The sequence below is a fragment of the Aegilops tauschii genome, chromosome 5 (assembly GCF_002575655.3).
Source record: "Aegilops tauschii subsp. strangulata cultivar AL8/78 chromosome 5, Aet v6.0, whole genome shotgun sequence".
Taxonomy (NCBI): Eukaryota; Viridiplantae; Streptophyta; class Magnoliopsida; order Poales; family Poaceae; genus Aegilops; species Aegilops tauschii.
Window position 1 is genome coordinate 464,915,087 of NC_053039.3, and position 23,885 is coordinate 464,938,971.

General features: G+C 45.2%; 1 protein-coding gene across 3 annotated transcripts; it reads right to left on the reverse strand.

The window, feature by feature from the left end:
- Positions 1 to 2,681: 2,681 nt before the first annotated feature.
- Positions 2,682 to 6,098, reverse strand: LOC109740997 (uncharacterized). Of its 3 annotated transcripts, none has more exons than XM_073498167.1 (7): positions 5,805 to 6,098; positions 5,509 to 5,671; positions 5,057 to 5,287; positions 4,785 to 4,953; positions 4,598 to 4,691; positions 3,405 to 3,903; positions 2,682 to 3,310 (listed from the first exon to the last, which is right to left on the reverse strand). In XM_073498167.1, exons 1-4 carry the CDS (start codon positions 5,891 to 5,893, stop codon positions 4,813 to 4,815), a joined length of 624 nt encoding a protein of 207 aa, XP_073354268.1. In that variant the 5' UTR covers positions 5,894 to 6,098; the 3' UTR covers positions 2,682 to 3,310; positions 3,405 to 3,903; positions 4,598 to 4,691; positions 4,785 to 4,812. The 3 variants fall into 3 exon arrangements, with proteins under 3 accessions (XP_073354268.1, XP_073354269.1, XP_020155661.1); XM_073498168.1 differs by having other exon boundaries at positions 3,379 to 3,903; XM_020300072.4 differs by lacking the exon at positions 3,405 to 3,903 and having other exon boundaries at positions 5,805 to 6,072.
- Positions 6,099 to 23,885: the final 17,787 nt, after the last annotated feature.

Below are 23,885 nucleotides of genomic sequence, written 5' to 3' on the forward strand. Positions count from 1 at the left end.
TAATGGGTTCAGCAGCTGCACCTCAAAAATAATAACAAGCCAAGCGAGCTGCTCGTGAAATTCGTAGCCTCGCTCGTTAATCTTAATGAGCTAAAATTGTTGTTTGGCTTAGTTCATTTACTAATGAGCATGAGCCATAACGACCTGAGCTTTTAAGCGTTCATTAAGCTCACGAGCAACGAGCGTTTCGCCCAACCTAACATCTCCTTGCTCTATGATCGATAGTTGGACTTTTTCGCGAAATCATATAATTGGAATTGAGATTAACATTCAAGCCTTGCCGAACCAACACACACACACACACACACAAGCGGTAGGTAGGTGGGTCATGTGTCCAAGTGCCTTTCTTTCTTTTCTCTGAGATATTTTGGTAGGCAGGTAGCTGGGGCAGTCGTCGTCACTGCAATATCCGGCCAAGGATTATGCGTTCCCGCTGGATTGCTGCCTACCATCGCCGTCGGCAGAAATAGTCTAAAGATTCCTTGTATGCACTACATGGAAAAAGTCATGGTTTTTACTGCATTTTGGTGTACGCCGCCATCTAGGCTTGTAGCACGTCACTTTGTGCAAAATTATTGAAAGTGTGTACATTGGGCCTGTTCTGATCTCCTCCCGCTCCACGCTTCACAAAATCCTGAAGCAGATACGAGCCGAACGAAAAAGCAGCTAGAAGCTAGCTTCGGGAAGCAGGGATCGATCACAATGTAAAATCGTGAAGCAGCCTCGGCCCAGCTCCACCGATTTGTGAAGCTGGAGCTGGCCGATATTACAAGCGAACTGCCACCGCCAAGTCATATGAGCCGAACCGGTACGCTCGATAAACTGATCGTTCCACGTTCCCTCGACTGTGCTCCCTCGCTACTCCTCTACAAGGCTGATTTTGGGCTGCCTCCAGTCGGCCCAACTAGCCCAAACATGCCACAGCCCTCCTAGCTGGGCTGTAGTGACACGAGAAGCTGCAAATCGAGCCGAACGGATTTTCCATCGCTGCTTGGAGTGAGAAGCTACTCTGAGAAGCTGAATTTGTGAAGTTTTGGGAAGCTAGAGGACATCAGAACAGGCCCTTAGCATTGTAAAAAAAGCTAGTATATCTTCTAACAATTATGTTAGGGGCGAACTAGTTCACATCCTTGGTGACGGTAGTTTAGAACAGAAGGTGGAGGTCCAACTAGTAAGGCCCTGTTTGGTTCATAAGTCTTAGGACTTTTTTTAGTCCCAACTTATAAGTCCCAAGTCCCTAAAAAGTCCCTACCTGTTTGGTTCCTGGGACTTATAAGTCCCTATAAGACCATATTACAACTATAAGTCCCTATAAGACTCTCCTTGAGAGTCTTATTTCATAAGTCCCAAATGCCCACTTTAAGTCCCTATAAGTCCCTCCTGTTTGGTTTAGATGGGACTTATAGGGACTGTTTTAAGTCCCTAAACCAATAAGTCCCTGAAAACAAACACCCTCTAAGCATCCCCCTCTCTTTTAACTGCCATGTCCCTTTTAGAATACCATTTTCCTATTCTCCCAAGATATCTATCATGTTCCAGACGCTGCTATTCCGATCCCAAGCTCATGTGAGCTCGGGTGAACAGTAGAACAAAATAAAATCTGATTTTCTTTTGTCCGAAACATTAACAAATATTTTGATAGCTTACAAAATTTCATCACCAGATTACATTCTTAAAAAATGTGTCCAAAAAAATCGATGCTCCAAAATGTTATTTTCAAACACATTTTTGAGCATCGATTATTATTTTTGCCACGTCTTCCACGAATGTCATTTCATGATAAATTTTTGCAAAACTATCAAAATATTTATCAATGTTTCACACACAAAAATTCAGATTTTTAATTTTTTTTCCATTTGTTTGGTTTTACTGTTCATCCGAGCTCACATGAGCTTGGGATTAGAACATCACATTTGATCATGTTCCCACCTGCGTTTTGTGATCCCATCCCTTCTTCACACGGGCTTAAAATCTTATTATCAGTAAAGGATTTTGATTTCTGCTTCTTTTCTATTTCTTCTCATTTCTCCATGGGAAATGAGTTGCCCGATTTGTTTGTCTATACACGGGCGAGCAAAGAATTCCAAATCTTCGAAAAGAGAGAAACTGTGTGGAAAAATATGCGGACCAGTCAACCTATGGGGATCCTCTCCGCCCTTCACGTGTTGCGAAAGGAGAAATTTGTAGACCTTGAACACATGAGATGAGATAATAAAGGGTAACAAATTGCGAAAATTCGTTTCTGAGCCCAGGCTCAGCTACACATGATATCTTAGCCATCCAGTGACATGTGAATCCGCGCCGTAACTTGTATTCTATCAGGTATTCCCACTGTATGCAACATAAAATTATTGTGGGCCATCATCTCATTTAATGTGGCTGCCGTTGCCACGGGCTAAAGGAACAGCTCGTCCCTCACGGCTCTGGATTTTCCTTGGGCCATCTTGGTCCATCTGCGCTCCAGCCTGACATTCAAAATTTGAATTGCAGCACGCTACACTAGACCCTGCACAAGCTGGCTGTGCGGCACGTGTTTCTTCCATTCCCATGAAACCTACCATACGTCGGCACTACCCACGCATTTTTTCCGGCAACAAATTTAATCAAACCATCTCGCCTGTACGCCACAAATTCACTCAACCAAGCGTGCAAAAAACACTACGATCACAGAAACGCCAACGTTTTCATAACCAGTTTATTTAAAATTCCTCACTCCATAGTGACACCATTTGTTCGATCTCTCCGAATACAACGAACAAACACACAATGTTTTACAGTCTTACAACATGGAGGAACAAGCATGGACAGCACACCAGAAAAATCCCCAGATCAAGCTATAGCCCAACAAATTTAATTCTGCACGCCATGTAATGGTCATGTGCATGAGTTCCGGCGGTGCCCCTCGATCCCACAGTTTTTACACTTGCCGGGCTTTACATGGCTGCTTCGGTGCATCCCCGGGCATGTCGTTCTTTTGTGACCTTCCCAGTCATCTGATGCTACAGAATCTTCGTGCGTTTGCTCAGCCCTTCTCCCGACTGTTTGTCAACCTGCCTGTGTGCTCGAACTCGCCACACTCACACTCAAATTCAGTCCCGTCTTCCTTGATGTTGACCTCATACACCACTCTACACCATTTTTCACGTTTGGCAGCATTGTTGTGTGTCAGATATTTCTTCCCCCTCTCAATCTCATTAACCTTCTATGAAGTCCCTTCGATGAGTACCTTGCCCAAACCGCTTGAACATAGCCTTCGTGTATATTTTGCTCGCATGACGCTCAATAGCCAGATTTGTTCGCCTCACAGCACCTGCATGTAAGATCAACTTTCAAAGGTCATCACGAGCAAAAATAAGATGCCAAATCAAAAATATTTACCCAAAAGATTTATGTCTTCGACATACTCGGATCCATATACTTCCAATCATAGTTCTTTTCTCCTCATAGATCTCCTCCCTCTCACCCATCGAACTAGAGACGAATGTAGTGCCTCACAAATATAAGCATAGCGCTCTCGCTGCATTTGGTGCTTGTAATCTTAGCGCAGAACACACCCTTGAAGTAAGGCTTTGCGCACTTAGTTCTAACTAGAAGCGGTTGCGTGCTTTGCTGCACCGCCTAGACTGTACTTAACCTTCTTTTCCGCGGAAGTGAAAAGGTTGGTTTGGCACATGCACTGATGCATTAGTAGTTAGCAAAGACACTCCGACTCAGCTGTGAGGATTTTGGGCTTCTCCAAATATTGCTTGCTAATTCTTTGACCAAACGCTCATTGGATGATAAGCACTCATCCAAAATTTGCTTGCTTGAGGTGGATTGACTTATCAAAGGACCAACATGGGCATCCAATCTATCTGCCGGATCTCCCAAGACACCTACTAAGTCTTCATCACAGAATCATCCCTGAAACGGCGAGAGATAATTTTAGAAAATTATTGTGTTGAATTATGAGTCGCATTGAGCTGAAATATTCGTCCATTGTTGTGATAACAATTCACTGCCAGTGCTTATAATAAAATAATGAGATCGGTCATCATATGGGTGTGGCATCGGTTGGCTTAGATGATCGAGGGAGAGATTTTGTTATGGCAATAGTGTAAGCTGAGTATAAGTGCGACAACACCGTCCTAACAGTATTTGGTACTGCCCATCTTAGTGGCAATTTGAAGGCAAACGACATAAAAATGGCCAGGCTTAGTCCATTTACAAGAAAAAAATCCAAAATTTAGTCTGAAGTCCATTAATAACTGAAAGGCCAAAATTTAGTCTGAAGTTCATAATCAGAAGTTCAGCAACATACAAATTTAGAAACGCTTAACTTGACCAAGCATGCTGTCTAAATCAGCTTAAATTTATTCAACACCTGTCCAGGTTCTACCATATTGTTAGAACTGCAGGTCCCTATCACTACGTGATTGGACATTTGTCAACCTATACCCCCACTTTAGAGAAAAATGCTTATATATCACTGAAAAACGCCTAGTTTCATCATATCCACTGAAAACATTATTCATTCGATACGACTCGCTTCCAAAATCTCTTCATTATTTTCCTTCACTGTTAGATGGGAGTTAATGAGCTTACACCTAGTGCGTACCATTTTGTCGTGGTTTAGAAGTGCCATTTTGCACCATCTGTGCACGGTGTGTGGATACACTTTTGAATTGCAACTTCCATAGCTCTCTTTTGATCTGCACAATTTGTCAAAAAGAACTACTCAGCATCACCAAACGCAAGACAAGCACAAATAAATACTGCCAGGCAAAGTTAGTACAGTTCAAAACCTTGTTTGTTGCAGGTATGCCCATCATCCTAAGAAATTCTGCGAACACCCACCAGTATAACACTCTGGAAATGGTGGTTCACCCGAACAAAAAGACCGAATGGCATGTCATACAGACTTGTCTTGTCACTGCACCTGCATGACCGGCTGTTCTTCACCTCCGGCTTCCCCTGCACATCAAGGTCCACCAAATAAGTAACCAACGGAAACTCACTTCGCCAAGAATCATCGTTTGTCAAAAAACAAAATGAACATCAAAGCATTATCTCTCACCGCACAGCCGGACAGGATCTCCTGCATTATCTTCGTCCTCTTATCGTTCAATCTACTCTTACCATAGCGTATCCCAAAGCCAACCACCCACGAATACAAATTGTAAAAGTCATACGCCTCACCCGACAAGTCAAAACTCAGACCAAGTTCAGGTTTCACCACACTCTTACTAGGTTCTTCTGCATATTTCTGGATGGATTGTTCCAGGGCGGTGTACTCCCCAGCCTCAACCTGAATTTTGACACAACCTTGGTATAAATCGAACAGTGCATGAACAATCAAATCCTACAGAAAATCATCCACTCTAATATTCGCAGTGCACTAAACATTTATCACACTACGCCAACACACTCGATGAGTGCTGAAAATAATCTTTGCCAGACTCCTTAGCAATTTTTACTTCCTACAAGAAGATGGCCGTATTGAACTGATAAGAAATTTGTTTGCATTACCTTGGTCCAGCCAGGTGCTTCGTGATTCACCTCCCCCGTGGATTGTGGAGACCTAGTTGGCGAAGCATTCTTCCTTCCCCGGATCTCGCGGCGTGGCAGTAGCGCCAACGGCACCGGATCTGGATGTTCCAAATTATCTGCTGACTCCTCTCTTAGTGGAAACCTGGGACGCAGCAAACGAGTCACCGGCGGCGGGGGCATGGGGGTTCGATTCAACGGATCGCGGGGGAACAAATTCGTATGAAAGGTGGAATCCCAGAGATAAGGAGAGCAGGCGCTGGCCTAGGGGAACTCACCGGTCTACTGGATCCAGTAGGAATTCTAGCCCGCCGTCAGCTTCCATCGCCACGCCGCCGGCAAAAGGAGCGGTCGCCGCACACGCCATACTCCCCTTCCCTGGTCGGTTTCACCGCTTGTCAGCCGCCCACACCTGGAACACTCCACAATTTCCCCATTTGGTGGACCCCACACACACGTCCACTGCCGTGAGCCCGTGACGGCTCAGGCTAGCACGGAACGACCTCGAGCGTTCTGTTCCACGTCCCATGACAACTCCTAACGATGGGCGCGGCGAGCTACGGAAAGGGACCACGCGAGCGCACCGTGGAAAGGCGTATAAGTCTCGTATCCTCATTTTTTCGCGCTGCAACTCTGTCGCGCGTGTCAGACTTTCTGCAATCTCAACGCAGCAGGCGAAGGCTCAGATTTCGGGCTCATCTGAGCCCGAGCACCAAATCGCCTCATCCAACAAATTGATCATATGCTAGCTTATACGACAAGAATCAAGATGGGCTAGCGGAGACGATTCTGAAATGTCTGGAAGGAGCGAAACCACGAGGTTCCTTAAAAAAAGAAGACAGTTACATTCCAGCCAATCTACGTGGATTTCCTGCGATCCAGCCGCTGTGAGAAAGCGTTTGTACTTTAATGTAGATCTATCATGATGTTAACACATGAGATGAGAGGGGGATAATCAGTCAACTCATGCAGATTACTCCCTCCATTTCTAAATAAAAGTCTTTGTAGAGATTTCACTAAATGAACTGCATATGGAGCAAAATGAATGGATCTACGCTTAAATGCATCTATATACATTCGTACGTGGTTTATAGTGCAATTTCTACAAAGATTTATATTTAGAAACGGAGGGAGTAGATGACACTGGCAACATGGTTACCATCCTCGCTGGAAGTATACTCCACACTAAAAATACACAAAAAAGGTGGAGGGTAGCAATATCATTAATTAACCAGAAAGAAAGTTCAGAAGAGAGAGATGCACGATGGAAAGGAACAAGTCCATGTCTGGTTAGTTAGCTAGTTAACAGCAGCACAGCACAACACAACACAGTACAGCTGAGGAAGACAAAGTAGTCCATATCTGCAAAAGATATCTCATGCCTCACAATCATACATACACCACCCACCCGTTTACATAATCTGCACTACCAAAAGTCTAAACACAACTGCCTCCATACAAGATGAAATAATGCCATAAGAAAAAGTACCAACAAAGCTGTTTTCGGAGGAGAAAAATGCCTTGCAAACAACACATTTTTCTAATAAAGGACACATTTTGTTGACTCGTAATGTAGCATCGAGGGTTACAATCATATGGACATAACCAGGATGCGCGCGCGCACACACACACAAAGGATCACACCGACAAAGAGTAAAGTCGTACAAATCCGCCGTCACACGATCCAACCACGCAAGGCTAGAATCTAGGTTTTTATTTCGAAGAACCAGTTAGGGCATATATAGGCAATGCCTTCAACAAGGTAAAAAAAAAAAAGTAAAAAATTGTCATTGCCACGTATAACTAACACATGTCAGAACTAGGCTTTCACCCCGGAGCTCGAGACCGAGTGCTCAAGTAGCACTAGCATCAACGTCACTTATGTGTTGTCGCCACCACTTTTCCATGATCCCAACAGCTACATCGATGTGCGACCATCATCGCTGCACAATCATCCCTCTGCTTTAAACCATCGTCATAGTTTGTATCTTCCCACCAAAGTCAACCACCGGATGTGGAAAAAAGAAACCACCCTCAGGAAGACCTCGGTGGCCACCCGAAGGAGCTTTGTCGGGATGATATGCACATTCTCAATTCCCCGATGATATCTATAGTTTGTGCAGTCCGGGCTTCCCATATAGTTGTACTTTTTCAATGTTCTAGACATCCATGTGAAGCTCCGAACTCATGTGAGCCTTTTTCTCAATGTGCCTCTGTCCATATATTTATAATCTACTAGTTAAAGGAAAATTAACCCTTGCTGGCAGATTGCTTTAACACGTACTCACTCGGTCCGAAAAAAGTTGTCCCGAGCTTGACCCTGACAAGCTTTTTCGGACGGAGGGAGTATTTTCATATTAGAGTTAAACATTCATTATAGGATAGTTTCCAACTAGTTCGAAGTCTCTTCAAGATTGGCTTTATGACAAGTTATTGGACCATCACCATCATTTGAGAACCTGATGCTGAGATATGTATAGTCTTCTTTAATTTACTATTGAGTTTGCAACCGGTTTTTTTGTTAGTCTAGACGCACATTGCGTGTGCAAGATTACTAGTACACTGAAACGCACTGGCAGAGTTTCCTAAAAAAAAACGCACCGGCAGAGCTACCAGCAGAAATATTGGTGGACCAGGTTGCTGAACATGGCGCTAAATTTGGGGGAGCAACTAGTTAATGAGCGCTCCTTCGGGAGCCTCGCAACGATCAGCGCCACTTGGCGCGCTCTCAGCCATTCGCCACGTGTCGCGCTCTGGACGCTCCCTCCAGATTTTGTTTTTTATTTTTCCGCACGCGTTTTCGGCTTTTTAAACGGTTTTTTCCCGGGTTTTTTCGACGTTTTGGTTTTTCCCCGGTCTTCCTTAGCGTTTCGAGCAAAAAAAAAAATTTGCGTGAAAAAACGCGTTTGCTTTTTTTCCTTTTGTGAAAAGTCACTTTTTTTTCGCGAGAGGCACGGTTATGCTTTAGCAAGAGTCACGGCCGTGCCTTTCGGAAACGAAAAAAACGCGTTTTCTATTTTTTTTTTCTTTCGCGAGAGGCACGGCTGTGCCTCTCGGAAAAGGAAAAACAAAACGTGTTTTCTGTTTTTTTTCTTTCGTGAGAGTCATGGTTTTGCTTCCGCGAGAGGCACGGTTGTGCTTTTGCGAGAGTCACGGCCGTGCCTCTCGGAAAGGGAAAAAAATACGCGTTTTTTGTTTTTTTTCTTTCGCGAGAGTCACGATTTTGCTTTTGCCAGAGGCACGTTTGTGCTTTCGCGAGAGTCACGGGCGTGCCTCTTTCGGAAAGGAAAAAAACGCGTTTTCTGTATGTTTTCTTTCCACGAGAGTCACGGTTTTGCTTCCACGAGAGGCATGATTGTGATTTCGCGAGAGGCACGGGCGTGCCTCTTTCGGAAAGGAAAAAAACCGTGCTCCCGGTTTGGTTTTTTCGTCCGGTTTTTTTCGTTCGGTTTTTTTCGTGAAAAAAAGTTCGTCAAAACCTATCAACATGGGATCTAGTTTTGAAGATCTCGACGCGAGGAATCCAATGGTGAAAACGGTTTGAGATTTGGACGCACGGTTTAAGAGATAAAACGTTTTGAATAAACGAATCTACGAAAAAAGGGAAAACTCCCCGGTTGCGACAAGTGGCGCGCTGCATGTGCGCCACTTGTCATGACCTGGGAAGATGGAGTGTTCTTTCCAACGAGTACTCCTTAATTAGTGATTTCGTAAATTTGGGTTGTTGCGTGCTTAGTAGTGTTGTGTATCTAAGGGCTTAGTATAATCTTTTTTTTCTAGAAAATATGGGCGGGCCACGTCCTGGTTGGGCCCTAACATAGCTCTGCCACTGCTCAAACAACCCAACAAAGGCGCAACTATATCCCGCCTTATGCGAGATAGTAGCTCCGCTTGCCTCCACAGGAGCTGGTAGAGGGTCGGCCCAGTAGGCATGTGGGCTTGTCACCCTAACATCACACACATGTTTTTCTGTTTCTATATTTTTCTTCTAAATACATATATTTAACAAATTAATTTAGTTAAGTTTTTAAAAGTGTTCATCGCACATTCAAAAACTGGTCATGCAGTGTAAAAAATGCTCGCTCAACTTTTAGAAATGTTTGTACCTTTCAAAAAAGATGTAAGTGACATTTAAAAAACGTTGATAAAGTACCGAACAAGTACCGAACATCGCACATACCGTTTGTACTTGATCGGCACCTCCGCGTTCAGCACACGTTCAGCTCGATGACGTCCTCGCCTTCTCGATCCAGCAAGAGAGGCGAAGTAGTAGATGAGTTCCGGCAGCACGACGGCGTGGTGATGGTGGTGGTGAAGAACAATCTCCGCAGGGCTTCGCCAAGCACAACGAAAACTATGACGGAGGATAAACTAGAGGGGGCGGGGTTGCCGGCACATGGCTTGGTGAATCTTGATGTGTTCCGGGTGCTAGCCCTGCCCCTCTATTTATATGTTGAGCCTTGGGGTCGTTTCTTGGAGAAAGAGCCTCCTCAAAGTCGGTTTAGCCCGCAAGGCAAGAGTCCTTCTCAGACTCCAGGACCAGACGCCAGGGTCCCTGGCGTTTGATACCCTGGCCTCCGCAAAACTCCCTTTTTGCACCTTCCTAAAACCTCATGGGCTTTACCCCTTGGCCCAAATAAAGTGTTCTTGTACCCGAACATTTGGGGAAACATCTGAAACCCCTTCCGGCGAATTCCGAAACCCTTCCGGAGACCAACACTATTATCCCATATATCAATCTTTACCTCCGGACTATTCCGGAGCTCCTCGTCATGTCCGTGATCTCATCCAGGACTCTGAATAACATTCGGTCACCAACATACATAACTCATATAATACTATATCGTCAACGAACGTTAAGCGTGCGGACCCTACGGGTTCGAGAATGATGTAGACATGACCGAGACGCTTCACCAGTCAATAACCAATAGCTGGACCTGGATACCCATATTGGTTCCTACTGTTGGGAATCGTAGCATAATTTAAAATTTTCCTACGCTCACCAAGATGCATCTATGGAGTATACTAGCAACGAGGGGAAAGGAGTGCATCTACATACCCTTGTAGATCGCGAGCGGAAGCGTTCCAATGAACGTGGATGACAGAGTCATACTCGCCGTGATCCAAATCACCGATGACCGAGTGCCGAACGGACGGCACCTCCGCGTTCAACACACGTACGGTGCAGCGACGTCTCCTCCTTCTTGATCCAGCAAGGGGGAAGGAGAGGTTGATGGAGATCCAGCAGCACGACGGCGTGGTGGTGGATGTAGCGGGTCTCCGGCAGGGCTTCGCCGAGCTTCTGCGAGAGAGAGAGAGAGGTGTTGCAGGGGAGGAGGGAGGTGCCCAAGGCTGTGTGTTGCTGCCCTCCCTCCCCCCTTTATATAGCCCCCCTGGGGGGGGGGCGCCGGCCCTGGAGATGGGATCTCAAGGGGGGGGGCGGCGGCCAAAGGGGGGAAGGGGGTGCCTTGCCCCCCAAGGCAAGTGGGAAGTCCCCCCCACCCTAGGGTTCCCAACCCTAGGCGCATGGGGGGAGGCCCATGGGGGGGCGCCCAGCCCACTAGGGGCTGGTTCCCTTCCCACTTCAGCCCACGGGGCCCTCCGGGATAGGTGGCCCCACCCGGTGGACCCCCGGGACCCTTCTGGTGGTCCCGGTACAATACCGGTAACCCCCGAACCTTTCCCGGTGGCCGAAACTTGACTTCCTATATATAATTCTTCACCTCCGGACCATTCCGGAACCTCTCGTGACGTCCAGGATCTCATCCGGGACTCCGAACAACTTTCGGGTTTCCGGATACACATATCTCTACAACCCTAGCGTCACCGAATCTTAAGTGTGTAGACCCTACGGGTTCGGGAGACATGCAGACATGACCGAGACGCCTCTCCGGTCAATAACCAACAGCGGGATCTGGATACCCATGTTGGCTCCCACATGTTCCACGATGATCTCATCGGATGAACCACGGTGTCGAGGATTCAATCAATCCCGTATGCAATTCCCTTTGTCAATCGGTATGTTACTTGCCCGAGATTCGATCGTCGGTATCCCAATACCTTGTTCAATCTCGTTACCGGCAAGTCTCTTTACTCGTACCGCAATGCATGATCCCGTGACTAACGCCTTAGTCACATTGAGCTCATTATGATGATGCATTACCGAGTGGGCCCAGAGATACCTCTCCGTTACGCGGAGTGACAAATCCCAGTCTCGATCCGTGCCAACCCAACAGACACTTTCGAAGATACCCGTAGTGTACCTTTATAGTCACCCAGTTACGTTGTGACGTTTGGCACACCCAAAGCACTCCTACGGTATCCGGGAGTTGCAAGTTCTCATGGTCTAAGGAAAAGATACTTGACATTGGAAAAGCTCTAGCAAACGAAACTACACGATCTTTTATGCTATGCTTAGGATTGGGTCGTGTCCATCACATCATTCTCCTAATGATGTGATCCCGTTATCAACGGCATCCAATGTCCATAGTCAGGAAACCATGACTATCTGTTGATCAACGAGCTAGTCAACTAGAGGCTTACTAGGGACACGTTGTGGTCTATGCATTCACACATGTATTACGATTTCCGGACAATACAATTATAGCATGAACAATAGACGATTATCATGAACAAAGAAATATAATAATAACCATTTATTATTGCCTCTAGGGCATATTTCCAACAGTCTCCCACTTGCACTAGAGTCAATAATCTAGTTACATTGTGATGAATCGAACACCCATTGCGTCCTGGTGTTGATCATGTTTTGCTCTAGGGAGAGGTTTAGTCAACGGATCTGCTACATTCAGGTCCGTATGTACTTTACAAATATCTATGTCTCCATTTTGAACACTTTCACGAATGGATTTGAAGCGACGCTTGATATGCCTGGTCTTCCTGTGAAACCTGGGCTCCTTCGCAAGGGTAATAGCTCCAGTGTTGTCACAGAAGAGAGTCATCGGGCCCGACGCATTGGGAATCACCCCTAGGTCGGTAATGAACTCCTTCATCCAGACTGCTTCCTGTGCTGCCTCCGAGGCTGCCATGTACTCCGCTTCACATGTAGATCCCGCCACGACGCTTTGCTTGCAACTGCACCAGCTTACTGCTCCTCCATTCAAAATATACGCGTATCCGGTTTGTGACTTCGAGTCATCCAGATCTGTGTCGAAGCTAGCGTCGACATAACCCTTTACGACGAGCTCTTCGTCACCTCCATAAACGAGAAACATATCCTTAGTCCTCTTCAGGTACTTCAGGATATTCTTGACCGCTGTCCAGTGTTCCATGCCGGGATTACTTTGGTACCTTCCTACCAAACTTACGGCAAGGTTTACATCAGGTCTGGTACACATCATGGCATACATAATAGACCCTATGGCCGAGGCATAGGGGATGACACTCATCTTTTTTATATCTTCTGCCGTGGTCGGACATTGAGCCGTGCTCAATTGCACACCTTACAACACAGGCAAGAACCCCTTCTTGGACTGATCCATACTGAACTTCTTCAATATCTTGTCAAGGTATGTACTCTGTGAAAGACCAATGAGGCGCCTTGATCTATCTCTATAGATCTTGATGCCTAATATATAAGCAGCTTCTCCAAGGTCCTTCATTGAAAAACACTTATTCAAATAGGCCTTTACACTTTCCAAGAATGCTATATCATTTCCCATCAATAGTATGTCATCCACATATAATATGAGAAATGCTACAGAGCTCCCACTCACTTTCTTGTAAACACAGGCTTCTCCATAAGTCTGTGTAAACCCAAACGCTTTGATCATCTCATCAAAGCGAATGTTCCAACTCCGAGATGCTTGCACCAGCCCATAGATTGAGCGCTGGAGCTTGCATACTTTGTTAGCATTCTTAGGATCGACAAAACCTTCCGGCTGCATCATATACAACTCTTCCTTAAGGAAGCCATTAAGGAATGCCGTTTTGACGTCCATCTGCCATATCTCATAATCATAGTATGCGGCAATTGCTAACATGATTCGGACGGACTTCAGCTTCGCTACGGGTGAGAAAGTCTCATCGTAGTCAACCCCTTGAACTTGTCGATAACCCCTAGCGACAAGTCGAGCTTTGTAGATGGTCACATTACCATCTGCGTCCGTCTTCTTCTTAAATATCCATTTGTTTTCTATGGCTTGCCGCTCATCGGGCAAGTCAGTCAAAGTCCATACTTTGTTTTCATACATGGATTCTATCTCGGATTTCATGGCTTCTAGCCATTTGTCGGAATCCGGGCCCGCCATCGCTTCTTCATAGTTCGAAGGTTCACCGTTGTCTAACAACATGATTTCCAGGACAGGGTTGCCGTACCACTCTGGTGCGGAACGTGTCCTTGTGGACCTACGAAGTTCAGTAACTTGATCTAAAGCTTCATGATCATCATCATTAACTTCCTCCCCAGTCGGTGTAGGCACCACAGGAACATTTTCCTGCGTTGCGCTACTTTCCGGTTCGGAAGGGGTGACTATCACCTCATCAAGTTCCACTTTCCTCCCACTCAATTCTTTCGAGAGAAACTCCTTCTCCAGAAAGGACCCGTTCTTGGCAACGAAGATCTTGCCTTCGGATCTGAGGTAGAAGGTATACCCAATAGTTTCCTTAGGGTATCCTATGAAGACGCATTTTTCCGATTTGGGTTCGAGCTTTTCAGGTTGAAGTTTCTTGACATAAGCATCGCATCCCCAAACTTTTAGAAACGACAGCTTAGGTTTCTTCCCAAACCATAATTCATACGGTGTCGTCTCAACGGATTTCGACGGAGCCCTATTTAAAGTGAATGCGGCAGTCTCTAAAGCATAGCCCCAAAATGAGAGCGGTAAATCGGTAAGAGACATCATAGATCGCACCATATCCAATAGAGTGCGATTACGACGTTCGGACACACCATTTCTCTGAGGTGTTCCAGGCGGCGTGAGTTGTGAAACTATTCCACATTTCCTTAAGTGTGTACCAAATTCGTGACTTAAATATTCTCCACCACGATCTGATCGTAAGAATTTTATTTTCCTTTCACGTTGATTCTCAACTTCACTCTGAAATTCCTTGAACTTTTCAAAGGTTTCAGACTTGTGTTTCATTAGGTAGACATACCCATATCTACTTAAATCATCAGTGAGAGTGAGAACATAACGATATCCTCCGCGAGCCTCAACACTCATTGGACCGCACACATCGGTATGTATGATTTCCAATAAGTTGGTTGCTCGCTCCATTGTTCCGGAGAACGGAGTCCTGGTCATCTTACCCATGAGTCATGGTTCGCACGTGTCAAATGATTCGTAATCAAGAGACTCCAAAAGTCCATCTGCATGGAGCTTCTTCATGCGCTTGACACCAATGTGACCAAGGCGGCAGTGCCACAAGTATGTGGGACTATCGTTATCAACTTTACATCTTTTGGTATTCACACTATGAACATGTGTAACATCACATTCGAGATTCATCAAAAATAAACCATTGACCAGCGGGGCATGACCATAAAACATATCTCTCAAATAAATAGAACAACAATTATTCTCGGATTTAAATGAGTAGCCATCTCGAATTAAACGAGATCCAGATACAATGTTCATGCTCAAAGCTGGCACTAAATAACAATTATTGAGGTTTAAAACTAATCCCGTGGGTAGATGCAGAGGTAACGTGCCGACGGCGATCACATCGAGCTTGGAACCATTCCCGACGCGCATCGTCACCTCGTCCTTCGCCAGTCTCCGTTTATTCCGTAGTTCCTGTTTTGAGTTACAAATATGAGCAACCGCACCGGTATCAAATACCCAGGAGCTACTACGAGTACTGGTAAGGTACACATCAATTACATGTATATCACATATACCTTTGGTGTTGCCGGCCTTCTTCTTGTCCGCTAAGTATTTCGGGCAGTTCCGCTTCCAGTGACCACTTCCCTTGCAATAAAAGCACTCAGTCTCGGGCTTGGGTCCATTCTTTGACTTCTTCCCAGTAACTGGTTTACCGGGCGCGGCAACTCCCTTGCCGTCCTTCTTGAAGTTCTTCTTACCCTTGCCCTTCTTGAACTTAGTGGTTTTATTCACCATCAACACTTGATGTTCTTTTCTGATCTCTACCTCAGCTGATTTCAGCATTGAATATACCTCAGGAATGGTCTTTTCCATCCCCTGCATATTGTAGTTCATCACAAAGCTCTTGAAGCTTGGTGGAAGCGACTGAAGGATTCTGTCAATGACCGCGTCATCCGGGAGATTAACTCCCAGCTGAGTCAAGCGGTTGTGCAACCCAGACATTCTGAGTATGTGCTCACTAACAGAACTATTCTCCTCCATTTTACAGCTGAAGAACTTGTCGGAGACATCATATCTCTCGACCCGGGCATGAGCTTGGAAAACTAATTTCAGCTCCTCGAACATCTCATATGCTCCATGTTTCTCAAAACGCTTTTGGAGACCCGGTTCTAGGCTGTAAAGCATGCCGCACTGAACGAGGGAGTAATCATCAGCACGCTGCTGCCAAGCGTTCATAACGTCTTGGTTTTGTGGGATTGGTGCTTCACCTAGCGGTGCTTCTAGGACATAATCTTTCTTGGCTACTATGAGGATGATCCTCAGGTTCCGGACCCAGTCCGTATAGTTGCTGCCATCATCTTTCAGCTTGGTTTTCTCTAGGAACGCGTTGAAATTGAGGACAACGTTGGCCATTTGATCTACAATACATAGTGTAAAGATTTTAGACTAAGTTCATGATAATTAAGTTCATCTAATCAAATTATTCAATGAACTCCCACTCAGATAGACATCCCTCTAGTCATCTAAGTGAAACATGATCCGAGTTTAATTAGGCCGTGTCCGATCATCACGTGAGACGGACTAGTCAAGATCGGTGAACATCTCCATGTTGATCGTATCTTCTATACGACTCATGCTCGACCTTTCGGTCCTCCGTGTTCCGAGGCCATGTCTGTACATGCTAGGCTCGTCAAGTCAACCTAAGTGTATTGCGTGTGTTCCGAGGCCATGTCTGTACATGCTAGGCTCGTCAACACCCATTGTATTCGAACGTTAGAATCTATCACACCCGATCATCACGTGGTGCTTCGAAACAACGAACCTTCGCAACGGTGCACAGTTAGGGTGAACACTTTCTTGAAATTATAATAAGGGATCATCTTACTTACTACCGTCGTTCTAAGCAAATAAGATGCAAAAACATGATAAACATCACATGCAATCAAATAGTGACATGATATGGCCAATATCATCATGCTCCTTTGATCTCCATCTTCGGGGCACCATGATCATCTTTGTCACCGGCATGACACCATGATCTCCATCATCATGATCTCCATCATTGTGTCTTCATGAAGTCGTCACGCCAACGATTACTTCTACTTCTATGGCTAACGCGTTTAGCAACAAAGTAAAGTAAATTACATGGCGTTATTCAATGACACGCAGGTCATGCAAAATAATAAAGACAACTCCTATGGCTCCTGCCGGTTGTCATACTCATCGACATGCAAGTCGTGATTCCTATTACAAGAATATGATCAATCTCATACATCACATATATCATTCATCACATCTTCTGGCCATATCACATCACATAGCACTTGCTGCAAAAACAAGTTAGACGTCCTCTAATTGTTGTTGCAAGTTTTTTACGTGGTTTGTAGGTTTCTAGCAAGAACGTTTTCATACCTACGTATGACCACAACGTGATTTGCCAATTTCCATTTACCCTTCATAAGGACCCTTTTCATCGAATCCGTTCCGACTAAAGTAGGAGAGACAAACACCCGCTAGCCACCTTATGCAACTAGTGCATGTCAGTCGGTGGAACCTGTCTGACGTAAGCGTACGTGTAAGGTCGGTCCGGGCCGCTTCATCCTACAATGCCGCCGAAACAAGAAACAACTAGTAGCGGCAAGAAGAATTGGAAACATCAACGCCCACAACTTCTTTGTGTTCTACTCGTGCATAGTAACTACGCATAGGCCTGGCTCATGATGCCACTGTTGGGAATCGTAGCATAATTTAAAATTTTCCTACGCTCACCAAGATGCATCTATGGAGTATACTAGCAACGAGGGGAAAGGAGTGCATCTACATACCCTTGTAGATCGCGAGCGGAAGCGTTCCAATGAACGTGGATGACGGAGTCGTACTCGCCATGATCCAAATCACCGATGACCGAGTGCCGAACGGACGGCACCTCCGCGTTCAACACACATACGGTGCAGCGACGTCTCCTCCTTCTTGATCCAGCAAGGGGGAAGGAGAGGTTGATGGAGATCCAGCAGCACGACAGCGTGGTGGTGGATGTAGCGGGTCTCCGGCAGGGCTTCGCCGAGCTTCTGCGAGAGAGAGAGAGGTGTTGCAGGGGAGGAGGGAGGCGCCCAAGGCTGTGTGTTGCTGCCCTCCCTCCCCCCCTTTATATAGGCCCCCTGGGGGGGCCGCCGGCCCTGGAGATGGGATCTCAAGGGGGGGCGGCGGCCAAAGGGGGGAAGGGGGTGCCTTTGCCCCCCAAGGCAAGTGGGAAGTCCCCCCCACCCTAGGGTTCCCAACCCTAGGCGCATGGGGGGAGGCCCATGGGGGGGCGCCCAGCCCACTAGGGGCTGGTTCCCTTCCCACTTCAGCCCACGGGGCCCTCCGGGATAGGTGGCCCCACCCGGTGGACCCCCGGGACCCTTCCGGTGGTCCCGATACAATATGAGTAACCCCCGAAACTTTCCCGGTGGCCGAAACTTGACTTCCTATATATAATTCTTCACCTCCGGACCATTCCGAAACCTCTCGTGACGTCCGGGATCTCATCCGGGACTCTGAACAACTTTCGGGTTTCCGCATACACATATCTCTACAACCCTAGCGTCACCGAACCTTAAGTGTGTAGACCCTACGGGTTCGGGAGACATGCAGACATGACTGAGACGCCTCTCCGGTCAATAACCAATAGCGGGATCTGGATACCCATGTTGGCTCCCACATGTTCCACGATGATCTCATCGGATGAACCACGGTGTCGAGGATTCAATCAATCCCGTATGCAATTCCCTTTGTCAATCGGTATGTTACTTGCCCGAGATTCGATCGTCGGTATCCCAATACCTTGTTCAATCTCGTTACCGGCAAGTCTCTTTACTCGTACCGCAATGCATGATCCCGTGACTAACGCCTTAGTCACATTGAGCTCATTATGATGATGCATTACCGAGTGGGCCCAGAGATACCTCTCCGTCACACGGAGTGACAAATCCCAGTCTCGATCCGTGCCAACCCAACAGACACTTTCGGAGATACCCGTAGTGTACCTTTATAGTCACCCAGTTACGTTGTGACGTTTGGCACACCCAAAGCACTCCTACGGTATCCGGGAGTTGCACGATCTCATGGTCTAAGGAAAAGATACTTGACATTGGAAAAGCTCTAGCAAACGAAACTACACGATCTTTTATGCTATGCTTAGGATTGGGTCTTGTCCATCACATCATTCTCCTAATGATGTGATCCCGTTATCAACGACATCCAATGTCCATAGTCAGGAAACCATGACTATCTGTTGATCAACGAGCTAGTCAACTAGAGGCTTACTAGGGACATGTTGTGGTCTATGCATTCACACATGTATTACGATTTCCGGACAATACAATTATAGCATGAACAATAGACGATTATCATGAACAAAGAAATATAATAATAACCATTTATTATTGCCTCTAGGGCATATTTCCAACACCATATTCTATGAAGATCTTTATCGGTCGAACCTTTATGACAACATACGTAATTTCCTTTGTCTGTCAGTATGTTACTTGCCCGAGATTCGATCGTCGGTATCTTCATACCTAGTTCAATCTCGTTACCGGCAAGTCTCTTTACTCATTCCGTAATAATACATCATCTCGTAACTAACTCCTTAGTCACTTTGCATGCAAGCTTCTTGTGATGCTGTATTACTGAGAGGGCCCAGAGATACCTCTCTGATACACGGAGTGACAAATCCCAATCTCGATCCATCCCAACTCAACAGACACCTTCGGAGATACCTGTAGAGCATCTTTATGATCACCCAGTTACGTTGTGAAGTTTGATAGCACACAAAGTATTCCTCCGATATCCGGGAGTTGCATGATCTCATGGTCGAAGGAATGTGTATTTGACATTAAGAAAGCAGCAGCAATAAACTGAACCATCATATGCTAAGCTAATTAATGGATGGGTCTTGTCCATCACATCATTCTCCTAATGATGTGATCTCGTTATCAAATGACAACCCATGTCTATGATTAGGAAACCTTAACCATCTTTTGATGAACGAGCTAGTCAAGTAGAGGCATACTAGGGACTTAGTATTTGCTTACGTATTCATACATGTATTTAAGTTTTCAATCAATAAAATTCTAGCATGAGTAATAAACCTTTATCATGAACAAGGAAATATGATAATAACCACTTTATTATTGTCTCTAGGGCATATTTCCAACAGAGACTGCAGGAGGTAACCAACCAATCGATCGATTGGCTATGTAGCTTACATGACACTGACACCAGGGTTTATGTTAGTTGGGATGTGAGGCCGGAGGGCATGCTAGTGACCAATCAATGTGAGATGCTTCTTGATTTATCCCCTTCCCTCTCCCTTTTATCAATGATTTGTTCTATTGCGAGAAACATCCGGCTGGTTGGTTGCTTCGTGATCGATGATGTGCTTCTAGCTCTGGTCCATTTCTCCTTTGTGGTCCTCTTGAGTGTTTTGTGGACAAATCCATTGAGAAGGACGCTGAATAAGTTGTGTATGTGGAGATAATTGATTCCTCCCTTCATGGGCGGATCTAGAAAACAAAAAAAGTAGTTTATATATGTATATTAACCTTAATTTTGGACTATTCGTTGGATTTACTATGACGCTTAGGCACAATCATAATACTTCTGTGTAATTTCACTAAAACTTTTACCTATGTATTGATGTTTGGCACCCCCAATAATTTGATCCGAGGTCCACCACTGCCTCCCTTGTGGGGAATTTGCAATGCATGTTAGATTCCAGGTTGTACTTCCACATTCATTTTGTTTTTGAAATTCATCCGGAAGGAAGACACCATCTAGGGCTAGATTAACCAGTTCATCGGCTCATTGAGGCATGGCTCATTAAGCTCACTGATGATAACAAGCTAAAACTTGTGATTGACTCGGTTCGTTTAATAGTTGTTAAGCTCATGAGTGCTTGTGAGTACTCATTATAATTGTAAACATCATAAAAGTATCGTATTGCACATTCATAATTTTAAGAGCGCGGCTACACACGACGGTGCTCAGCCAATTTATAGACGATCCTATCGATCCAACCATACATGCATGGGATAAAATGAAGCACATCCGCTTGATGGAGCATCGTCCATTGATCTGCAGTGAGTTTCGGCTGCACAATACTTCCGTAATTTTAACATGTAGAACTGCAAAAACCTTTGCACAATTTAAACTTTTAAAATAGTAGCGCATGACCAGTGGGCTACTACCAAGCCTTGATAATTGTTAATAATAATGGGTTCAGCAGCCGCACCCCAAAAATAATAACAAGTCAAACATGCTGCTCATGAAATTCGTAGGCTCGCTCGTTAGTCTTAATGAGCTAAAATTGTTGTTCGGTTCAATTCATTTACTAATGAGCATGAGCCATAACAACGCGAGCTTTTGAGCATTCGTTAAGCTCACGAGCAACGAGCTTTTCGTCCAACCTAACATCTCCTTGCTCTATGATTGATAATTGGACATTTTTGTGAAATCGTATAATTGGAACTGAGATTAGCATTCAAGCCTTGCCAAACCAAAACACACACACGCACGCGCACACACACACACACACAAGCGGTAGGTAGGCGGGTGACGTGTCCAAGTGCCTTTCTTTCTTTTCTGCTGCGATATTTTGGTAGGTAGGTAGCTGGGGCGGTCGTCGTCACTGCAATATCCGGTCAAGGATTATGTGTTCCCGCTGGACTGCCGCCTACCATCGCCGTCAACGAGAGAAACGGCAGAAATGGCCTAACCATTTCTCTTATGCACTACATGGAAAAAGCCATTGTTTTTTTCTACATTTTCGTGCACGCCGTCAGCTAGGCTTCTAGCATGTCAATCTGTCTAAAATTATTGATAGGTATACATTTTCTTTTTCATTTCTCCATGGAGAATGAACTGGTCCAATTTGTTTGTGTATACACGGGCGAGCAGAGAATTCCAAATGTTCGAAAGCAGTGAAAACCATGTGGAAGAAAAATAAATGGAGCAGTCAACCTATGTGGATCCGCCCCGCCCTTGTGGTGTGGTGAAAGGAGAAATTTGTAGACGTTGAACGCATGAGATGAGATAAAGGGTACTGGGCGAGCGGTGCCTATTCTGGAATATCTAGAAGGAGCGAAACCACGAGGTTTCTTGGAAAAAGAGGGACAATTACATTTCAGCCAATCTGCGGTCCAGCCGTTGTGAGAAAGCGTTTGTACTTTGAAGTAGTGATCTACTATCATGACATTAACACATGAGATGAGAGGTGGATAACCAGTCAACTCATGCAGATTAGAAGACACTGGCAACATGGCTTATTATTAATTTGGATCAATACTTCCCACTAAAAATACACAACAAAGGTGGAGGGTAGCAAATATCATTAATTAATCAGAAAGAAAATTCAAAAGAGAGACATGCATGATGGAAAGGAACAAGTCCATGTCTGGTTAGTTAGCTATAGTTAGCAGCAGCACAACACGGCTGTGGAAGACAAAGTAGTCCGTATCTGCAAAAGATATCTCATGCCTCACCACCATCCACCCGTTTATATCAATCTGCACTAACCAAAAGTCTAAACACAACTGCCTCCATACAAAATGAAATAATGCCATAAGAAAAAAGTACCAACAAAGCTGTTTTCGGAGGAGAATATTGCCTTGCAAACAGCACATTTTTTTCAAATAAAGGACACTTTTTATTGACCATAATGTAGCATCAAGAGATACAATCATATGGACATAACTAGGATGCACACACACACACACAGGATCGCACCGACAAAGAGTAAAGTCATACATGTTCGTCGTCACCGGACCAACCACGCAAAGCCAGAATCTAGATTTGACCTGAAGAATCAGTCTGAGCATATTCGAGCACCGCCTTCAACAAGGTAACGACGTGAAAATAACCAACACATGTCAGACCTAGACTTTCACCCTGGAGCTCGAGAGCAGGTGTTCGAGTAGCGCGCATCGAAGTCTCTTATGTTTTGTTGCCACCACTTTACCGTGATCCAGCAACTACATGTGATGTGCGACCGCTGTCGCTGCACAACCATCCATCCGCGTCAAGCCATCGTCATACTTTGCATCTCCCACCAAAGTCAACCACCAGATGTGGAAAAAGAAACCACCTTTAGGAAGACATCGGTGGCCACCTGATGGAGCTTCGTCAGGATGATATGCACATTCTCTATTCTCTGATGATATCTATAGTATGTGCAGTCCAGGCTTCCTGCATAGGTCTACTTTTTCAATGTTCTAAACATACATATGAAACTCTGAAGTCTTGTGAATCTTTTTCTCAATGTGCCTCTGTCCATATATTTATAATCTACTAGACAAAAGAAGATTAACCCTTCCTCACAGATTGCTTTACACATGTATTTTCATATTAGAGTAAAACATTCATTATGGGATAGTTTGCAAGTACGTTCAAAGTCTCTTCAATATTGGCTTTATGACAGTTATTGGACCATCATTTGAGAACATGATACCGAGACATGTATTATGTCTTCTTTAGTTTACTATCGAGTTTGCAACCTGTTTTTTGTTAGTCTAGACGGGCATTGCGTGTGCAAGTACTCTCAAACTCGCAATTGCAGAGCTACCAGCTACCAACATGAAGATTGGTGGCCCATTTTGCTGAACATGGCCCTAAACTTGGATTGTTGCCTGCTTCGTAGTGTTGTGTGTGTACGGGCATGACCTGGTTGGGCCCCAGTGCACCTCTGCCCGTGCCCAAACACCCCAACACAGGCGCAACTATGCCTCGCTTTATGCGAGACAGTAGTTCTGCTTCCCTACAGGGGAGCTGGTAGAGGGTCGGCCCAGTAACCATGTGGGGGCTCGTCATGCTGACATCACACACATATATTCTTTTATTAAAAATATATATTCTAAATACATATTCCCTCCGTCCGAAAAAAATTGTCCCTTAAATGGATATATCTAGCACTAACTTAGTACTAGATACATTTATTTGAGGGACAAGCTTGGGACAGCTTTTTCGGATGAAGGGAGTATATTTTAAAATTAATTTAGTTAACATTTCATAAGTGTTCATCGCACACTTAAAAAC